General features: G+C 37.1%; 1 protein-coding gene across 1 annotated transcript in view; it reads right to left on the reverse strand.

Annotated features, from left to right (window-relative positions):
* Positions 1-4,735: 4,735 nt before the first annotated feature.
* The window catches only part of CABIN1 (calcineurin binding protein 1), a gene marked incomplete at both ends in the record, with an annotated part of 44,117 nt that continues 29,431 nt past the window's right edge, over positions 4,736-19,421 (reverse strand). The window contains 5 exons of the mRNA XM_009710479.1: positions 4,736-5,073; positions 7,156-7,338; positions 17,881-18,059; positions 18,614-18,765; positions 19,167-19,418. Of these exons, the coding sequence (XP_009708781.1) occupies positions 4,736-5,073; positions 7,156-7,338; positions 17,881-18,059; positions 18,614-18,765; positions 19,167-19,418 (1,104 nt within the window). The remainder of the gene's footprint in view (positions 5,074-7,155; positions 7,339-17,880; positions 18,060-18,613; positions 18,766-19,166; positions 19,419-19,421) is intronic.

Raw genomic sequence — 19,421 nt, forward strand, 5'->3', positions numbered from 1 at the left:
AACACGACACAGCAGGTATTATTAGCAAAGTTCTTATGCTGTCTTCCAGATTATTTTCTATACAAGACTCTGGTGAAACAGTAAAAGCTCTGCTCAATCTTAAGTGCTTTTGTCCTAATGACAGTAATCATGCAGAAATCTCCAGCGTCTTACCAGAACTGGAGCATCCCCTCTAGCAAAATGCTGATTACAGATTTATGTGCAAGAGCGCTGAACACTGGAAATACTAACCAGATATTTACGGATGTCAAAAATCCTTCATTCAGAGAGCTGATAGAAGTACTTATACAGGACCTTCATGATTATAGTGTATGGCAGTCAGGGGATTTGGATAGCTTTCTTTCAGTATGGAACAAATACATGTTCACTCATAAACATCACAAGGTACTTCTGGCTAGTCAGTGGAACCAGTAAATTTATTAAAACTGAGTGTCAAATTTAATTAAGATTGAAGAATGCAAAGTATGTAACCTTAACTATATACTAACTTTTTCCTACAGTACTACTTTTCTAATATGTATTTCTGTAATCCTATTAACCTCAGCCTGCAAAATACTTTGAAATACATACAGAAGAAAATACAACACAGAAAAGAACCTACAAAAATCTTGTCTTCTGTGAAAGTCATCCTGTTTTGAATAAAATCAGAGTCCAGCAAAAATAAGCCTATCATAATGTCCGAGATCCAGGCACGTAAATGCTTTACTTTATGCCAATCATAGTCATGAGAAGCGTAAGTAAATTCGAAGTGTGAAAACGAACTTAAAAATTGCCTAATACGTGGTAATCTGAATTTTACAGTTAAAACTATCACATAAAAATTAAAGGAAAACAAAACCCTTAAGAAAGCTACCACCACGCAGCTTAAATATAAAATCCCAGTCTAAACAAATTTCAGCTATGGATGTATTCCTGAATCTAAGTTTCACGATGAAAATGTTAAGAGATCATTAAGTGCAGCGTCATGCTCTGGTGATCTGGTGTGCACGTTATACTGACCATCCATAGGCATGTACTTGGTACATATAATTCACAGGCTTTTATTGAACAAGATGATGACAGTAACCTAGCTAGGAGGAAAAAAGATCATTCAGACAAATGGGGCAATTACACGGTAACTTCACACAATCAAACCTAATAGGAATAAAAGATATAGTTACAGATTTTCCACTACCCTTCTTCTTAAATCAGCATGATCAGTTATTTCCAGTAAATAGGCCTGAGCAGGTCTCAACTCATTAGATTTCACGGAGTCTGCTCTGCTTATTTTTTAGCCGATGAAGTTATTAGGAGTGGGTGAAGGGATCCAGGACACAGCAAAAAGGATTTATTCTTCTTGGCACACTGCTTGCCAGTCTGAAATGCTGGATTTGGCTGTCTGACTCAGGGCAATTATGAAGTACTCTTTCCAGTTCAGCTGTTGCCTCCCACATCTTTATCACCCCAAGATTCAAAGACAAGATGACTGACAGGGTACAATAACTTGCAACGAAGTTTACCAGCATTCTTAAAGTGGAAGAGGAAAATCTGTTATGGTCAACCAAGTGGAAACCTGAGTCACCTGAGATGGATACCCCTTAACTCAATGGTGTCACAAGTCACCTTTATCTAACTTGGAAACACCATAAAGTGTTGCTGAGAGGTGTACAAAACATCCTACTATACCTTAATTCTTCCCTCTGTTTTCTTTTACAGTCTGTTAGAAGGCTTTGTCTCAAAAAAGCCTAGTGCTACTGCCTCAAATAAAAGCAAAATAAAAAGACTATTGCCCTTGAAGGGTAGCCTTTTGAATGAACTGTTATTACCAAACTGTTGCTACTTGAAATGCTTACATCTACTATGCTTACAGATTATACCTGTCTCTAAGTATATATTAAACCTACATATATATAATCTTGTAATTTTTACATGCATGTACTATGCCTAGTTTGACTAAATTGTCATGCTACTGACATTATGTTATACCTGACATTAATTTCCCCATTAAGGGTTCTGTTAATAATGGACATAATAGAAGATACAAACTTAAAAAACCCAAGTCATACAAACAATATCTGTGAGCAGATTCTTTTGGGATTTACAGAGTATTTTTTATTTCACAATTAAAAAGTATGTAAGTAAATATTTGTATTTCCTGACAATCTGCTGGTTGCAGAGTATCAGACCAGTTCTACACACTGATCCATAAGGACCGTAAGGCAAATACTTCTCACAAAACTTTTTAGTTATACTGATGAATAGAGTTTTGCCAAGTCTTATCTTCTCCTTCCAAACTATGCCAACACTGATTTTTGGAGGTAAAAATCACAAAGGATGAAGACTTGACTTCAAGACAGAGACAAGGGGGATGGGAAACTAAAACTACTGCCCAAAATGGCAATGAAGTAACTTCTGAAAATTCATCCTTACTTTCCTGCACATTTATTCCAACAAAAAACAGCTATGTACAAATTTGTTCTGATAACAGAATAAACCAAAGAGAAATAGCCTCCAAATAGTAAGCAGGATTTTGCAGGGAAAAAAACCACAGAACACATAGCCAAACAAAATGTTAAAAGATTTTGAAAAGATGTTTAAAAAAGCACTCAACAACTATTTTTACTGATCTCGCAACAGCAAAACCAGTAATACTGTAAAATGGGAGAAAACAGATTGCATATGGAAAACTTGTTTTTCTGTGCGCTAGGGAGACCTGCCAATCCTCTCCTTTCCCAGCCAACCATGAATTTTGGCCATCAGTCTAAATTTTTCATGCAAATTCCTGGCACTGCTACATAAATGCTGAATTTTCCAAGATGGTTATATGCATTTAAAAATTAATTTCAGCTTTCTAAAATTTACCAGTAATCCACTCTGCCCCCACAGCAACACAACCAGATGTAATTTATCTCATTTTTTAAATCAAGCTAATCATCAGTATATCTAAGCATACTTCTTACTCCAGTTACTGATGAAAATGTATAGATGCATTTTGTGGTTTAAGTTTGTTCAGGAGTATAGCTCCCACTAAAGACATATTAGTGTACCATTAACACACAGACATTTGACATTGCTCAACAAAAGAACCTGAATGAGTCAAAGAAAGAAAATTACAACCTCATGAAACTATGTAGCATACATATATCAGTAGGAAGATTTTTTTTTTTTGCAGTGTTAAGTAGCTTTTTGTTATGCAGAGAATTAATAAAAAAGGATAGTAAAACCCAACAATGCAAGTTAAAGCCAACCTGGTAACTACTAGGCTCAAACAGGCAGGATTCAATTTTTCTGTGTTCCAAGAGGAGACAGATTTAGACTACAATGTGTATTTCATACAGAAGAACATTACAAATCACTAAGTTGATATTTATATGGGGAGAAAGATACAAAAAGCAAAAGAGAAGGCTTCGTCAGGAAAAAAAATAGAAGTATTTTGCACGTAGTTCCTCAGGCAAGGACATGCTACTTGAACCAATAAATTGAAAACAGGCAGCCTTTTTTGTTGAATGTTGATATGAAATCATTTGTCAGCAACAGTAATGACAGATTGCAGGAATCTACGGCTCCTATTAATGATTAGTTCCATGGAAAAATTAACAACTGTCACATACAAACAGCATAAGAATGTTTTCAAAACAAGCTGTCTTTTAAAAAATGGTAATATTTCTCTGAATAATCACTGTACAGTGAAATGGAATATTCATCACCTTTCAGTAGATGGGTAAGACATGCTACTGCTCAATTCGCAGCAGTATTGTTGGTATGTTTTCTACTATGAGGCAAGGGGTATGATTTGTTTCCGTTCCCTTCCCTTCCCTGTTATTCACGCAAGCTTTAGTGCTGGTGGGAAAAGAGAATTCAGGAAGCCATGCAATGCAGCACAAGACATAACACAAGGCTTCCAAACACAAAATCTGCAAGTTCAAACCTTGGTTATGACAAATAATGAAATAATTCTGATAATTTCAACCTAGTATTCATACACGTTTTACTAACTGATACTTCAGAAAGACAAAGGATTATAATGACAGAAGTATGCAGAATAAAGAACGACATAATTTTAAAACCAAAACAATGACAATTCATAGCAGAAGACTTTTGAAATTAATTTATGAAGAATATGCAAGGGTCATGCTGGAGGAAGCAAGTTATTTTGCCCTCATCTCAAATAGGAACTGATACTATTACAGTCACCAAGATACTGTTACTCCTGTTTAATCCAAAATCACCAGCTCGTGACTTTCACTCAGTGACTTCTAAATAGAAAATATTTTTGTCTTACTCAAGATGACCTCTATGCCGACAGTAGGAAAACGTTCATTCTACAAAGACAGACCCAAGATACCCAGAAAGTCTGTGTCACATGATGTGTTTACACCAATACTCATGAATTCCTGCTTCCAAGTCACTTTTCAGTCCACTTATTCAGTAAAATAAATAATTGATGTCATTTTTACAAGAACATCTTAATTTATGTGACATATCTAAAAGGTAATTCTCTGCTGAATGACAAAAAATAACTTAGTTCAGTAATAAAAAAAAAGACATTTTCTACTCAACTGGTCTCACACAGAGAAATCGGACAATCTAGGAACTCAAGACTTCCCAAAGCGTAGTTCCAATCCAGACTGCATTAAACAAACTTACCTGCTGTATTTTAACACTCAGTCTTCTGAATTAGTACAAATGACAATACAGTTTGTTTACTTGGGCAATAAACACAGCTAGTCAGCTATTGTGTCAGTGGTCTGCTTACCTTGTGTGTTCTGCTGTACGTGTACAGATACGCTAATCTATAGAGGCTCTTGTAGTGCTGGGGAAAGCGGCTGAGACATAAACAGAAGGAGGCAATACACTGCTCTGTCAGGAACTTCCGCTGTTCCTCAAGGTCTGCTGGAAGACCATGAGGAAATTCAGATGCATCTCCACAAGGTTCAGCTTTCTTTTTGCAGTCCCACTGTGAGGCTGGGGGCACCGCAGCTTTGATGGGATTGCCGGAAGCAGACTGAGGATCCACCAGCATCTTTTGGCCAGTAGGCTCAGCAGGATGGCAAGATTCTGAGCTCTCCAGCAGCTCTTCTGACTTTCCTGTAACTGGAACATTAAGAGAAGACAAAAGTGACAGTGAAAATTACAAAATGGCAAATGAAATATACAAAACGACAAAAATTAAATACAACAAATGGTAATCCTTTTCTTCATTAAAGCATAGATAGAATTATTGAGTGGTTCCTGAAAGAATTATGACTACCTCTGATGTTTAATGACTAAGTAGTCTTCAGCTCATTAACAGAGCCACACACTGATCTCTCCATTTTCTTTATCTGGGTTATTCCCTGAGCAATAGTAAGAATTCAGCACACCTTACACAGTGCAGGATTTTATATACTGTTGGAAGATGAGGGAGGAGGGGGGACAAAATAAAAGTGTAAATTCAGTAGAATTCTATTGCAAAGAAAGGAAGAAGGCACAGAAAATTAAAGCCATCCTGCCAAGTGAAATGTATTATTCTTAACAATCTACCTAGAACAACACAATTCCAGAATACAATTTAGGCTCGGACAGAATGATTAGCAGCAGCTAACCTGGCCTTCTGGATAATGCAGGGCCTACAGTTCCATCCAAATATTTTTGCCATTAACTTGGTAACTCATAGTTCAATTGACCCATCTTTTCTTGAAGGATACCAAATTTTACTTCAGAAAACATCCGTGACAGTGGGAGCTTCCACGTTTCCTGTTAGCTAGTCATTATTGCTGAAAACTTGCACGCTACATGCAGATTAATTTTTTTTTAACTTTGATTTTTAGACATGGAAGTTTACTGTGTCTTTGCCTTTGCTAGGATAAAGAGCCTCTTACACTAGATCTTATCTCCTAGCAGGCTACAGATATACTAAAGTATACTTCATCCTCAAGTATGAAGCTGCTCCTTAACTTTTTCTCCAATAAGGCTGAACTTTGAGTCAAATATGTTTTTCAAAATTTGCTTGCATAATCTATGTATCCATTATTATTTTACCCTACAGATAGCTTTATGGAAAAATACAACATTTGTTCTAATAAATGTCAGTAATTTAAGAATGCATTCAACACAGTTTTTCTGACAGACAACTGATGACAATAACACAACTCACTGCAAGCCTGGAAAAGAGTTGTCTTTTTAGTCTAGTGCTCAAAAGATCATTGGCTTTAGTGATTATGTAAGTACTATTTCACAAAACTAGGAACTGGCATCTATTTTACTATATTGATGCAAACATCACCACAGTCTTCCCTAGCTTAGGCAAGACTGAAGTAAAATATTCTTAAAACCAAGAAACCAAACTAATCCAAGTCTGCTAACAAGAAGATGACTAGTCAACAGTTGTTCCAAGTGAGATCAGTGAAGTGAATCAGGGCTATCCACATGCCATGATGTCTGGACCTATGAAACTGGAGAAGACTAACAGGTAGTGTGAACTAGCAAAAAAGACTTAACATCCCACAAAGGGCCACAACCCGGAAAGGTGGGCAAAATTTACACATTGGTCTTGTTTGTCTTTCCACCTTTCTATCCCCTGCCACATCCAACTGTACAAGCATCAGACAAAGGGAAATTCCAGCTAATGGATTTTGAAACAATTTTTCCAGTGGTATACAGAACGCTTAGATAATAGTACTATGGAAAAATTTGGCAGAGAGCAATTCCACTTCTCCAGTGAAATAAAGTATCCAATGGAATAAAACATCTAATTCCACTACTTGTGCTCTTCTATGTACTGAATATCAAGCTGCTACTGGGCCAGAACAAAAAGGGCATCTACACTTGGGGAAAAGAAAAAATGTTTTGGTTGAGATTATCTACAAATAACTACTACTTAAATTACTTAGAGATTTGAAACATTGAAAAAAGAATAAATAATAACCTAAAAGAAGGCAAGCCAGTCAAAGGGCCACCACAGACAGCACTTTATCATTATTCTTTTCTTTGTAAGATTTAACAGGCAGTACAAATTGGGATGATGGCCACAAAGGCAAAGCACAGTTCTGATTTGAAGCTACACACATACATGCAGCAATAACGCCTAGTTAAAATTCTCGGTCATAGTGCAGCATATTTCAGTGCTTCTGCATGCCAGAAGAAACATTTTAATGAGAATATACCAGCTGACATGATCTATTAAGTCAGGCATACTCTTTTCCTCTGTAGATCCCAGGGTCTCTTTGCTGGGCATCAGTGTATCAGGACAGGTAGCAGAAATCCTCTTCTCTGTGTAAGTCCTCCTCAGGCTGTCTTGAGAACTGGCAGGCTCATTAAACATATCCTGTGTGGAACTGGAGTCAGACAGCACTGCTGCAGTGCTATCCTGACTCCTCTCTGCAAAAGAGATAAAGAAGGAATGCACCATTTTATACTCATCAAGCTGTTACTTGCATCTTGGTAACTGCAACATAAAACTGCAGCCACTCTGCAAACCTCTTACAAGTGCAATACAGGATCTTTGACAACCACCAATCCTGTTGTCTAAAAAGGTATTTATTTTCTTCTAAGTTGTCTACTTCAACGTACCATTTTCATCTCGCCTCTTTGTGCTAAGAAATTAAAACCCCAGTCTTTTTTCACTAGGTATTATTTAACACTAATGTAATAGAGATCTCCCTGCCCCACCACATTTCTTCCTAGAATATAATCCTGGAATTCGATTCAAAAGCAATGATGCTCAACTTTCAAAAGCAGTTAGGCTGAGGATGCAGTATTTCAGCTACTATGGTCCTAGAAAATTTCCTGGGTTTACTGAGCCATTTACCTTGAAAAGCACCCAGTATAATTTGGAGTATTACATAAGCAAAGCTCAATTGACAAGAGAAAACCATAAACGATAATACTGGCAAAAATTAGTCGTGAAGGACAGAAAAATCAGTACCATTAGAGGGCAAAGACTTACAGCAGTGATCACTGATGCCATCTATCCTGCAGGTGTTAGATGCTGTTCACCAAATGTTCTGAAAGGTGATTTGATACGGCAAATAATCCATCAAAGAACTAGGTCTGAGATAGGACAGGAAAACTCTTGGGCTTCAAGGCAGTAGACAGAAGAATAAGAGATGTGACTTTGCCTCGACAGAGTGGAGTAGTGTACGTTGGCTGCTGACTACATTACAGTCACAACTAAGTTGTTAATCTGCTGATAGCTGTTACAGCACAGGAAAAGTTGTATGGGATCGTGACTTTATCATGGGGGATAAAATTCACACCTCAGAACAAACAGGCAAGTGAAAACCTTCCACTCATGTCTGAAACCTGCCTGATATAACCCAAGTTGTTCTACACCAAGGGTTATCAGAGGCAACCCTGCATGACTAAAAAACGCAGCTTAGTATCTCCAAGAGAAAGATGCATATTCCCATTGAGATGGGAAATTGGCATTTTTCTGTAATATTGTGCCAACATAATTCAGTGTCCAACACAAAATTCCAATACAGGCAATTCTCTCTAAATCTGCCGCCCAAAAGATTAATTTCCAGTTTCTGCTTAAGATACAGGCATAACTTAACCAAGAGGCATGTTACATCCATTGTCTGGGTGGTTCCACTGCATTCTTATTCATTAATTTTCTTGATAAGATCAAGAAAGAAAATTAAAAAAGCAAAAGCCCTTGCTTGGAGATGAGCTGATAATTTAATTAAATTTCTTCTGTTCCATCTGAATTGCACTTGTTCAGGAGAGAGCTGAGGGCCTCCTATGAATTCATTTTATCAAGATAAATCCCTCTGCAAACCTTCAAGCTTGCATATCAGGTTCTGCTTATTAGGATTCCAACAAATTTAAACCAAATTTGATGTACTCCGTAGGCTTTTCAGTACCACACAAAGAAAACCTCCACTTTCAGTGAACAGATCTTAATAAAACTGTATCTTGAAAAAGAATGGGGGAACAGTATTTGCTTCCTAATTGGAAGTTACATAGTTGGTTAATGATGACAAGTTTTATACAGAAAGAATATAAAGAATGGGAAGAGAAGGATTCTGAAGAGAGGTCAGTCAACCTTTAAATGACTCATTTATAAAGCTTTAATAACCTTCTGTGGTACAAATGGATACTACTGAACTCCCAGCTGGCATCAGGAAAAACATTTACAGTAGCTCCCTTGGTATTTTTTTTTAAAGGAAGTTTCTGCATCTGAGGCAAAGAGGTTGAATTACTCATCTAGGGAAGAAAAAAAAAACTGCAAATTTCCAAATGTTGCCATAAGCCAACTGCCAAGGTCAGTTCTGATGTGTGGGTTATGACAGAGGAAGCATTACATTGTAAAACAAGAACTGCTAGACCAATATGCGAGAGCGATATCAGATCACTAGGAAATTATACTAACTTGTCAGCATGTAAAGACAGACAGTGATGTAGCATGTTAAATTTGAAACATATGCGTGACGGGGAAGCTTTTCCCTATGGGGAACAAAATGTAAATACCTCCTTTACAATTAGCTATTTTGATTTGAAGTTTCTACTAAATGAGTGTAGGTCTAGGTATGTATGGTCTTTTACTTTTACTTTCAATAACTATATAAAAAAATAATCTTAATGACATTAACATTGGGCTCCTTAATCACTGAAAAACAGAGGAAGACTACTATTGAGTCAACTTCCTATTATTTTAGATACTTTCTGAATGCAGTAGATGCTTTCAAACTCAGTGGGCCTGATGAAGAACACTGGAGTATTTAAGAAATTAGCAGCAGCCACCAGTTATTAGTACTAATTTCTCAGAAGTCACAGAGGATGGGTGAAGTTCCAGGGAATGGAAAACAAAGTGTAGTACCTATCTTTACAAAGGATAAAAGGTCACAGCTATTAGCCAGTCAGCCCTCATTTTCCACAGAATTATTTGATCATAGATAAATAAAGCCATCTATAAGCACTTAAAAGATAGGAAGATCAGTAGTAGACAGTATGTGTGTGTGTATCCCAGCACACATATTCACATGTGCCTGTAAAGAATTAGTGATTCTCAAACCAGAAATGGCCAAAATGTCATGCTATTGTAAAAGCAATTCAGCAAACTACCACACTTGAATGTGTAATCAGTAACTTCACAGAAAAGATACGCAAGACTCTTCCTGTTCTACTGAGCACTAATGAAAATTAAGCTTAATTATGGTGTCTGTATTTGGGCTCCACATTTTAAAAAATACACTGAATAACTAGAATGAATTTAGAGGAGGGAGAAAAAATGATGAGCGATTAATGAAATGGCATATAAGAAAAACATTGGGAAAATTGGACTTACTTATCTTCAAAAAGATGAGGGAGAATTTCCAAATACGTACAATTAACCAAAATAAAAATACAATAATTGCTCTTCATATTCACTGGGTACAGAGCAAGAGGCAATAGGTTTTAATTGCAGCAAAAAACCTGCCTTTTTTCTCCCCTAATCTCTAGCTTCACTGTTACATACAATTAAAAAATTGCATAGAGAACCTATAGAATCACTGGAGGTTTTCAAGGACAGGTCAACAAATAGCTGTCATTTGTTAGGTCAGCCAAGATGTACTTTAATATCATAAAAAAGCTTGGTCAATATCTAAATACTGCAGTATGTAATGCAGAACTCATGGCAACTGCACCAAGTCACATCCTAACTCTGCTTTTAAAAAAAGATTACATATTTTTCATACATGAAAATACTATGCTCTTCTAGCCTAACTCACAAATATATCTTATATATATACTAGACAGACACACAGCATATATTTTTACATTCATTGTGTTATAAAGCTCTTCCTTCATCTGATAAGACTTGACTGTAGTTGAGACAGTCATTACTGTTACTCAACCTACACACCAAAGATCACTGCCATCTGTGAGACACGAGAATTTATTTCAAATTCTCAACTGCTATTGATACCTGTCTTTTTGAAAAATACAAATCCAAGGAGAACATCAATGCTTTTTAATAATTTCTGCTATAATTAAAGACAATTTAAATCAACTCAGTGTAATTTAAGAATGAAAAAAATACTGGTTTTAATATTTCATTTACCTAAGGTATTTTCTTAGTTCCCCCACCTGGCAATAGCAATAAGGCAAGCTTTTCCAAAAAGCCAAAGTGATCCCTCAGTTACAAGCAAATGACAAATCAAGGACTAAATATTCTTTTGAGGTCCCTTCCTGTAAAGTTTCCTATTATTTCAAAAGCTAAGATAAAAATACAACTGGGTATTAATGTCCCAAAATTATTATCTGTAGTGGAAATGAAGACAATAGGGAAAAAGGTCTACTAAATCGTGCATAAGCAACTGCAACAAAATTCCTACTAAAAATATGTCCTGATACCAGACTCTGTCTTTGGTATTATTATACTTTGTTTCATTACTTTGTTGCATCACTCCTAAATTTGAGGAATTTCAAACAACCCGATGAGCTGAAATCTCTATTTGATGTAAAGTGCTTCACGTTTATTGCTAAAGATTAAGGAAATGGCAGTTGAGAGGAAATTATTTTTTTAACTCATTCCTCATAACGTACTCAACTTGTGGCATTTCAGGGATTTCTGTGTCAGACTATATCATCTGCTCTGTCAACAGGTGAGAAAGAGCAGCTCTGGACAGAAGATGTAAAAGGGTCAAAAGGAAAAATCTTGTTAACTGTCCAAGATATTAGTAAAAAAATGTTAATTATTATTGGTAAGATGTCATTGGGAAGAAAGAACTTGTATGTTCATCTGCACTGCCAAGACCTTTGTTGTATCACAGTCAGATCCTGTCAGTCACTTGGATAATTAAGTAACTATCATTACTGAAACATATCTGTCTTAGATATTAGAAAAAAAAAAAAATATCTGTAGTCCATTTGACTTAATTCTATGCACAAGAGCATTTTAAGATTAATCTTATCCTGAATGAAATAGGTTTAGTGGGTTAACTTCAAAAATCCCTATTCCACGCTATTCCTCCATACCAGAAAAAGCCATTAGTATGTCATTGCCACTGCTCCATTAGCATTCAGGCACAACACCTGCATGCCTACCAATTAACAGTTAAAAGTTGTGTTAAACTTTGGGGAATCTAAATGACTATTTGATTTTAAAATGCAACAGGAAAAAAAAAAGGCTCAATACTTCACTATCCATTACTCTGGGCCAGCATTCTCCCATGTGCCCCATAAGCCCGGTGGACCACATGCCGTAAGCCCCGTTACCTAAACTGTGTCCACTCACAGGGCTGAAGGAGGGAAGAGTGTGTTAAAGCGCAAGTGACTTGAACTAGCAGACATACAGTCCTAATGACAGAGCTCTTACTGCTAAGCATGCTGACAAGGTAACATCTCTCATGGTACAAGCTTCCATCATTTATTCTCAGGGTAGCTAAAGCACAGCTTCATGGTGCCAATATGAATAAGGTATTCCGCCTTTGTCAATTAATTACTATGCAGCTCAGTAATCATGTTGTCTGCCCTCCATCCTTTGAAACTTTTTGGAAATTAAAAGGAAGAGGGAGATGATCTCTGAAACATCTGCATGTGGCGGTAGGTAACAGGCTCAGAAAGCCAAGAGGCTATAAGCCACTTTTTCTGAATAGTATCTTTTTCTATCTTCAATATCTTAAGGAAAAATGTATGCCCAGTTATTACAAGAAGGTATCTGAAATGTGATAAACAAACAATTACAAGTCAAAAATCAGAAACAAGTGGCACAGAAGGCTTTTCTAAAGAGCTATACACCTACGCTAACTCAATTTACAGTAAAGAAAAAACCTGCTGCACAGTTTAGAGCTTATGAATAACTATTTATTATTAAAAAAATAATCTTGTCTCATGCAATAACGGTGGGTTGTTCACAGGCAGTGGATGTACAGACTCTCTCTCTTTGTCCTGCCTGCCTGGCACTGTATATCTCCTCTTTTCTTGACTTGTATGTATGAGCATTTTTCCTTATTGGTCTGTAGTCAGAAACATGATGTATCGCACAATTCTCATTCCTGAAACAGATTCCACCCATAACAGAAGACAACATTCAGCTCTGTATCAAAAGGCACTTGCACATTATTAAAAACAAAAGAATTGCAGAGATTTGCATGGGAGCAGATTAATTTCTTGAGGACAGCAATTCCTCTGAATGTTTAAAGGGAGTTCTCTTATAACATGAGTCAAAGATGAGAGTCTATCTTTTCTCTGGCTGCACTGAACACTGAATGTGTTTCGGTAACTTGCAGTCCCATATTGATGCTGTTCTGTCTTCAAGTGCAGAGCAAGAGTATCTCATCGGAGTTTGATTTATTTAGTCAAATCCTTTTCACATACTCTCACATTAAATGTCAGCGTGATACTTTTACTAATCAGAGAGAGATTAAATTGGGCAAAGGTAAAAATGTAGAATACTGCAATAAACTAGATCTGATTCATTATTCATGTAGTCCAGTATGCAGTCCCCATGAACATCCAGTACCATATGCCAGAAAAGGATATGTACTGCAGACTGAAAGATTTCATTTTAAATTGCTGGACAGAGAGAATTTTGAAGGGTAAGATTTTAATGTTCCGAAATGCAATGTGGATGTTCTTTTTATGCACAGAAATATCCACTCCGTCTTAGAAGCTTATTTAGTTTGGCATAAGTGACAACCCGGTGCAAAAAGTTTCTCAGAGATCACCTTTGTCTCATCAGGATGTTGAGAACCCCCGTTTACAAAAAACTGTGCATCTTCATAACATTTGCAGAATTACAGACCAACAAACTATGAAGTGAGACTTCTCCCACAGCATGAAGCAAGTAGCTTTTCCCAGTGAGTTTATCATGCAGGTTTTGCCAATTATTAAAAGCAAGCCGTGACAGGTAAAAGCAGGAAGAGAATGCCTGGGGAACAGAGATTTGTATAAAGGTTAGAGGCAGCACGGGCAATATTGGTTGCAAAAGCAATCAGGCAAAGACAAACACAAAAAAGGACAATTACGTCTAACTACACACAACATACTACATGACGTGGATGAAGACTTAAACCATATGACACTAACACTGCAATAGCAATGGATACTGAATACACACCTGCATACCACCACAATAATATGGATTTGAATATCAACACAACAAAGGCATATTACAGTAAAAAAGACCTCACAACAATCTCTCACTCTGCTTTTTGGGAAGTAAGATTTCTCACTCAGATTTTTGATTTTTTTTATTTTAATACTTTTACTGCTTTCTGAACTAACTTTAATGCTTAGCACAAAATTTAGGCAAATTTAAACTGCTTGAAGTCTGTACTGCGATTGGTCTTTATTGACTACACGCATCCAGCCTGTACGAAGGAGGACAATGAGCATCTCTGTTTTGGTATATAACATTGGCCATTTACCTGACATCCCAGGTAGTAACAGTCTTGGTCCCTGCTGAGTTCCTGTTTTTTCTTGTTTCCTACTTTGCTCTTGGAAAATAAAGAGTCTAAACCTCAAGTTTTCACTTAGGAAGGTTACAAAACAGCAACAGGCAGGGGTGATGATAGGAAAGATAGGATTAACAGAAGGAAGGAAAAGATGCTGCTGAATGGAAGGACAAGAAAAGAAAAAGGAAGTTGCTTATTTTACATACATGACAGCAGCTAGTCAGCCAGCAAATAACAGCTGCCACTCAGCAATAATTCTGTCTCCTTGAAGGATATATATGCTAGCAGCTGCCATGAGGAAAAGGAAGATCAGTTACTTTACAAGCTGTATTTACTGGTTCCTTTCTCCCATTTCCATTAAATATATGACTTAAAACTAGTATCACCAGCATTCACCAGATACAAAGCTTTTGAATGCTGTCAACTTCAACAGGGATTTCTGCATATCCTGGTCTTCTTTTTCCACCAGCAAAATGTGCTGGAGAGCTACAGAACTATAGTGACACATTTAAACGTAATGTGTCTGAAATAAGTTTGCCCTCACAACTTTACCTATCTACAGATGCATGCTTGGAGATCAGAGTCCCAATATTTTCAAGAAAAGATGTCTGGCTGTGCAGTAATTCTCTCCTGCTTGTAATGAAATAATTTGCTGCACCAGAAGGCACATTGTTGGCTATCTTCTGGGGAAAAAACAAAAACAAACAAAAAAAACCCAACAAAAAACCCCAAAACCTCACACCAAAAACCCCACAAATGACATAAAAGTAACAGAAAAAATAGGGCTCAGAAGGAACCGTAAGAGTTCATCTAGTCTATTCCTTTTTCCATCAGGATAAATTACATCTCCACCATTCCTGGCAGATGGCTGTATTGCCACTTTTTAAAGACTTCCAGTGTTGAAGTGTTGCAGTGTGATGCTATTCCCAGAAACACATTATAGCGTTTCAACTGGTTTTTTTAGGTAAATAGTATTTCCTAATAGTACTCTAACACTATTTTCTAATGTCCAGATTGAAAATGCAATTTAAATCTAATATTGTCCGTTCTGTCTCCCATGGACATGGAGATCTTGGGGTTTTTGCCTCTAACTTTTTGTACGGCCTTTGACACTATTTAGGTTACACTGCTGTCATGTTTCCCTTTAGTCTTCTCCTCCTTAGACAAACCATTCCAATTCCTTCTCTCTTTCCTCACAGGTCATGTTTTCTTGAAGCATAGCACACAAAAATGGTCAAAAGAGGTCTCACAGGTCAGCAGTGACAGGGATCCCAACTAGCATGTTTACTTGTGGCAACATATGAAGACAACTTTGTAGGTAAGACTGTATATCGCTCTTTTTGTCATGTACAATCAACAGTATCGATACAAAAGTGAGAGTAAATAAGAGTATTGTCAGGCCTCAGAAAGAATAAGTATCTAGGCTGAATCTAGGCCAAACTATTCATTCTATGACCAACAATATAGACAGTTTCATTTGCTGTCAGAATGGTAACAATCTGAAGAGTAGTCAAATTATGGATATTTTCTTGCTATTTTTAGGAATGGTACAATGGCAATGCTGGCACCAGTTTTCTTCCGTGATGTGATTATGCGTAGAATGTCAAGAGCATTTCACTTCAAAAGTATATATTTTAATACAAGTAAAATGTAAATGCGTGTAGAGGAGCACACTATATGTAATAACACAATATAAAAGACTTCTGAGCATTGCTCAGCCTGTTAGCTCTCCTTTCATCTGTAACAGCCCCAAGGCACATATTTCAGTTTCCTGGGGCTCTTCAATATGCTTTATCCAGAGTTTAGTTGTGCCAGCAACTTACAAAACCCTATGAATGATGTAGTACTTTGCAATTCTACTTGTCATGGTTACACACAGCCTTCCTAGAGATCACCTTAACTCTGCTTCTTTCAGCAGCTGGCATTTTGAATTGCTTTGACAGCAGTAAAACTTAGTCCTAGCTAGACTAAGCTAGCAGACCCAAAAACTGCTACTTCAGCCCTGGCAGAGGTAGACGTTCCTTAGCTTGCACCTTCAGGCTTTGCTAAGCAGCCAACTATGCTCCGATCAGGCAATTAGCATGCCACAGGCCATAATATCTTACTTTGAGCGAATGTACTAATGACACATGGAATATTTATCTAACTTGCATATCTCCTGGGAACATTTCAACAGGACTTAAGCAGATGTAGTCTTAGGCAGAACTGCTTCTCACAGGGAATATTGTTTAGGAAATACTTCCATGTTTGCTCCCTTCTGTTTGCTGTGTCAAAAGACATCAAAATATGTTAAAAAAAAAAAAAAAAAAAAAAAAGAGCCTGATCACTACATAACCCATTCACACTAACACACTACATATGATATCAAACCAGTCCAATCAACCACTCCTGACTGAAATGTAAGCATGAATAAAAGGAACATTTCTCTATTCAATTCAGTGAAAGAGATGAAGGATCTTCTGTCAGTTTCACTAAGAATTATTTGTTGGGGAAAATGAATAAATTCACCTTGCAGTTTCCAGGCATATGTACATTTGTTTCAAAACTATGTCAACAAAGTTATTTACAAATTACCATACTTCACAAAATGACAATAGGAAGCAGCCCAACCTCCAGAAATAAATTCTTATCAAGCAGAGCATTTCTGTGGGGCCTGCCACGTTCTATGAACACTAAGTATACAGTGCAGGTATTTTACTTCTTCACTGCTGATACTCATAGATCCAGGTGGAGAAACAAATGGCCAGAAGAGTAGAATCATAATAAAATTCCTAGCCACATAATAATGTCAGGTTACCTAAATAGTAACTTAAGTTCTACTACATATGTATATTGCAAAATCTTCAGTAACACTGTGATACCACCCTACCTTGTGCATTTATAAGCCAATTATTTATTGTATCACTTTATAGAGATGAGCTGCTAACCAGTCATTGTAAATGATAAAGAAAAATTAAAAGATGAAGTCTACTGGACTGTCATGCAAATCACTTCGTGCTGATACACAATATATTCAAAAATAGTTGTCACCTGCCTCCTTCAAAAAAGGGTAATACCTTTGTTTTGCCTTTTTAATAATTTGTCTTGTTTCAGCCACAGTTCAGATTTTCACCTGGTCATTTCACATGGGCACTGAAACAGTGTGCAGTCTTCTAAAGACTGAACCCACATCTTTCCTAATAAGCTCAGACAGACTTGTCTTTAGCTTGGAGGAGGGGAAAAAAAATAAAAAAATAAAAAAAAAAAAATCACTGAAAATTCAGTCAGCTACATACTCCTCCTATTGACATTCCCAGGTTGACTAAATGACAGGTGCCAGTGGTGGCAGGTGACAACTTTGAATTTTGTATTTAAAGCCCTGACTATACATTGATTCTTTTTAAAGCACTGAATTTATAAAGGTAATGAGCTTCAATATTGCCCGTGTTACCACAGACCCATCACCCTCCTTGAAATGAGCAGTTTGATCATTCCTGGTCAAACCCCCCATGATTAGAGCACCTCCCTGTGCTGCCAGTATTGAGAACAGGGACTGTACCGTCCGGCGTTGCCTGCTGACGGGGTTTTTTACATTTGACGTAATCGTGGTCAACTGGAGTGGCTGTGTAAGGTGGGGATGTCAGACCTGGACCGGAGGATGAGGGGAGGGAAGTCCCAGGGCCCGGCACTGTTCCAGCTGAAGAGTGAGAGTCTTCATCAATCATGCAAGCTTTTTCCCTGGGAAGGGAAAGAAAAAAAATAAATCATACTAGGGAGATGTACAAAGAACAAAAGGAGAATACATGTTCTTACAACATTTCCAATACAGTAATCAAATCTTAGTAACAAATTCTAAATGATGTATTTTTAGTACAGGTTATACTCCTCCCTTGTCACTGGTCAATAGTAAAACATTATTTACTTTGTAGCTGTTAATGAGATAAATCATAAGAACTAAAGTATCTTACCCTTTAAAGGCCATTTGCTTTTCCATTTGTTAATAGTGGATAAAAAAATTAATTTTATTAATAAATGGAAACAGTGGCTTCAAAATGGACCACAAGATCAAAATTATTCTATTTCCTTCCCTTCCCATCTACACTGTGCCAATTATTGAGAAGATCTCAGAGCAGCATATAATCTTACTGCTCATGATACCTGAAAACTGCAAACATCAGAATTAATTCTAATCACTGTTTTGTTTATATTTCATTAAGCTTCTTTTTAATAGTTTATTATACAGTAGTTTATAAGTATGCTTTCAGAGGATACTCCTGAAAATTAGCACTCACTTTTCTGCAACTTTTGGGGTGTTCTTCTCCTCACCCCTGGCAAATGGTCCCTCAGAAGCTTCTTTCATGAAACTAACTAGCATCTCTGCATCTACTCCAGAGTCTGGTTTCCCCACAAGTTTCAAAATAGAAGCATGAAGTCGAAAGTATACCTAGAAAACACCAAAGTCCATTTGGTCAGTAGAGAATTCAAAGGTGTTATGACTACTATTCCAACTCATGCATGAACTTATGCTTTCACAGGTATGAGATGCTTGTGAAATCTATCCACGTTTGACTTTGATAAAAACTGACTAATGAGCAGTGTGCAGCAAAATCCAGAAGTGGAATCGCTGCCTGTCTGTCCAATACTGAGACTGTAGACATAAACTGTCTTTAAAACAAAACCAGCCTGAATAACAGGCTCTGTTTTGTTCTCCAAGTTAGCCTTGTAAATGTTCCCAGATGCAGAGCACCATGTACATATGCCTAATAATACAAACTAATAATAATTGGTATTCCGTTACCTGGAGAGAACAAGGTTTTCAAGCCTACGTATTTAAGTTTCTTTTACCTCCAGTGCTTCCATAGCAAGTTCTGGTGGATTATGGTAGTGAATCTTCTTTGGATATCGGGCAGCCTCCTCATGCAAGTAATGACCTGCCTGTTTGTAATGAAGCAGATAGACAACGGGAGGCTGTTTCTGCTTCTCTGCAATCTTTCCCAGCATGTAGTGAATAAGCCACTCCTCTTCATCGCCATCTCCCTCACAGCGAGATGCTGACGTAAAACACAATTTGGCTGTCTCCAACATACTGTCTCGACGCTC

This window comes from Cariama cristata, unplaced genomic scaffold, assembly GCF_000690535.1.
Source record: "Cariama cristata isolate BGI_N322 unplaced genomic scaffold, ASM69053v1 scaffold29031, whole genome shotgun sequence".
Taxonomy (NCBI): domain Eukaryota; kingdom Metazoa; phylum Chordata; class Aves; order Cariamiformes; family Cariamidae; genus Cariama; species Cariama cristata.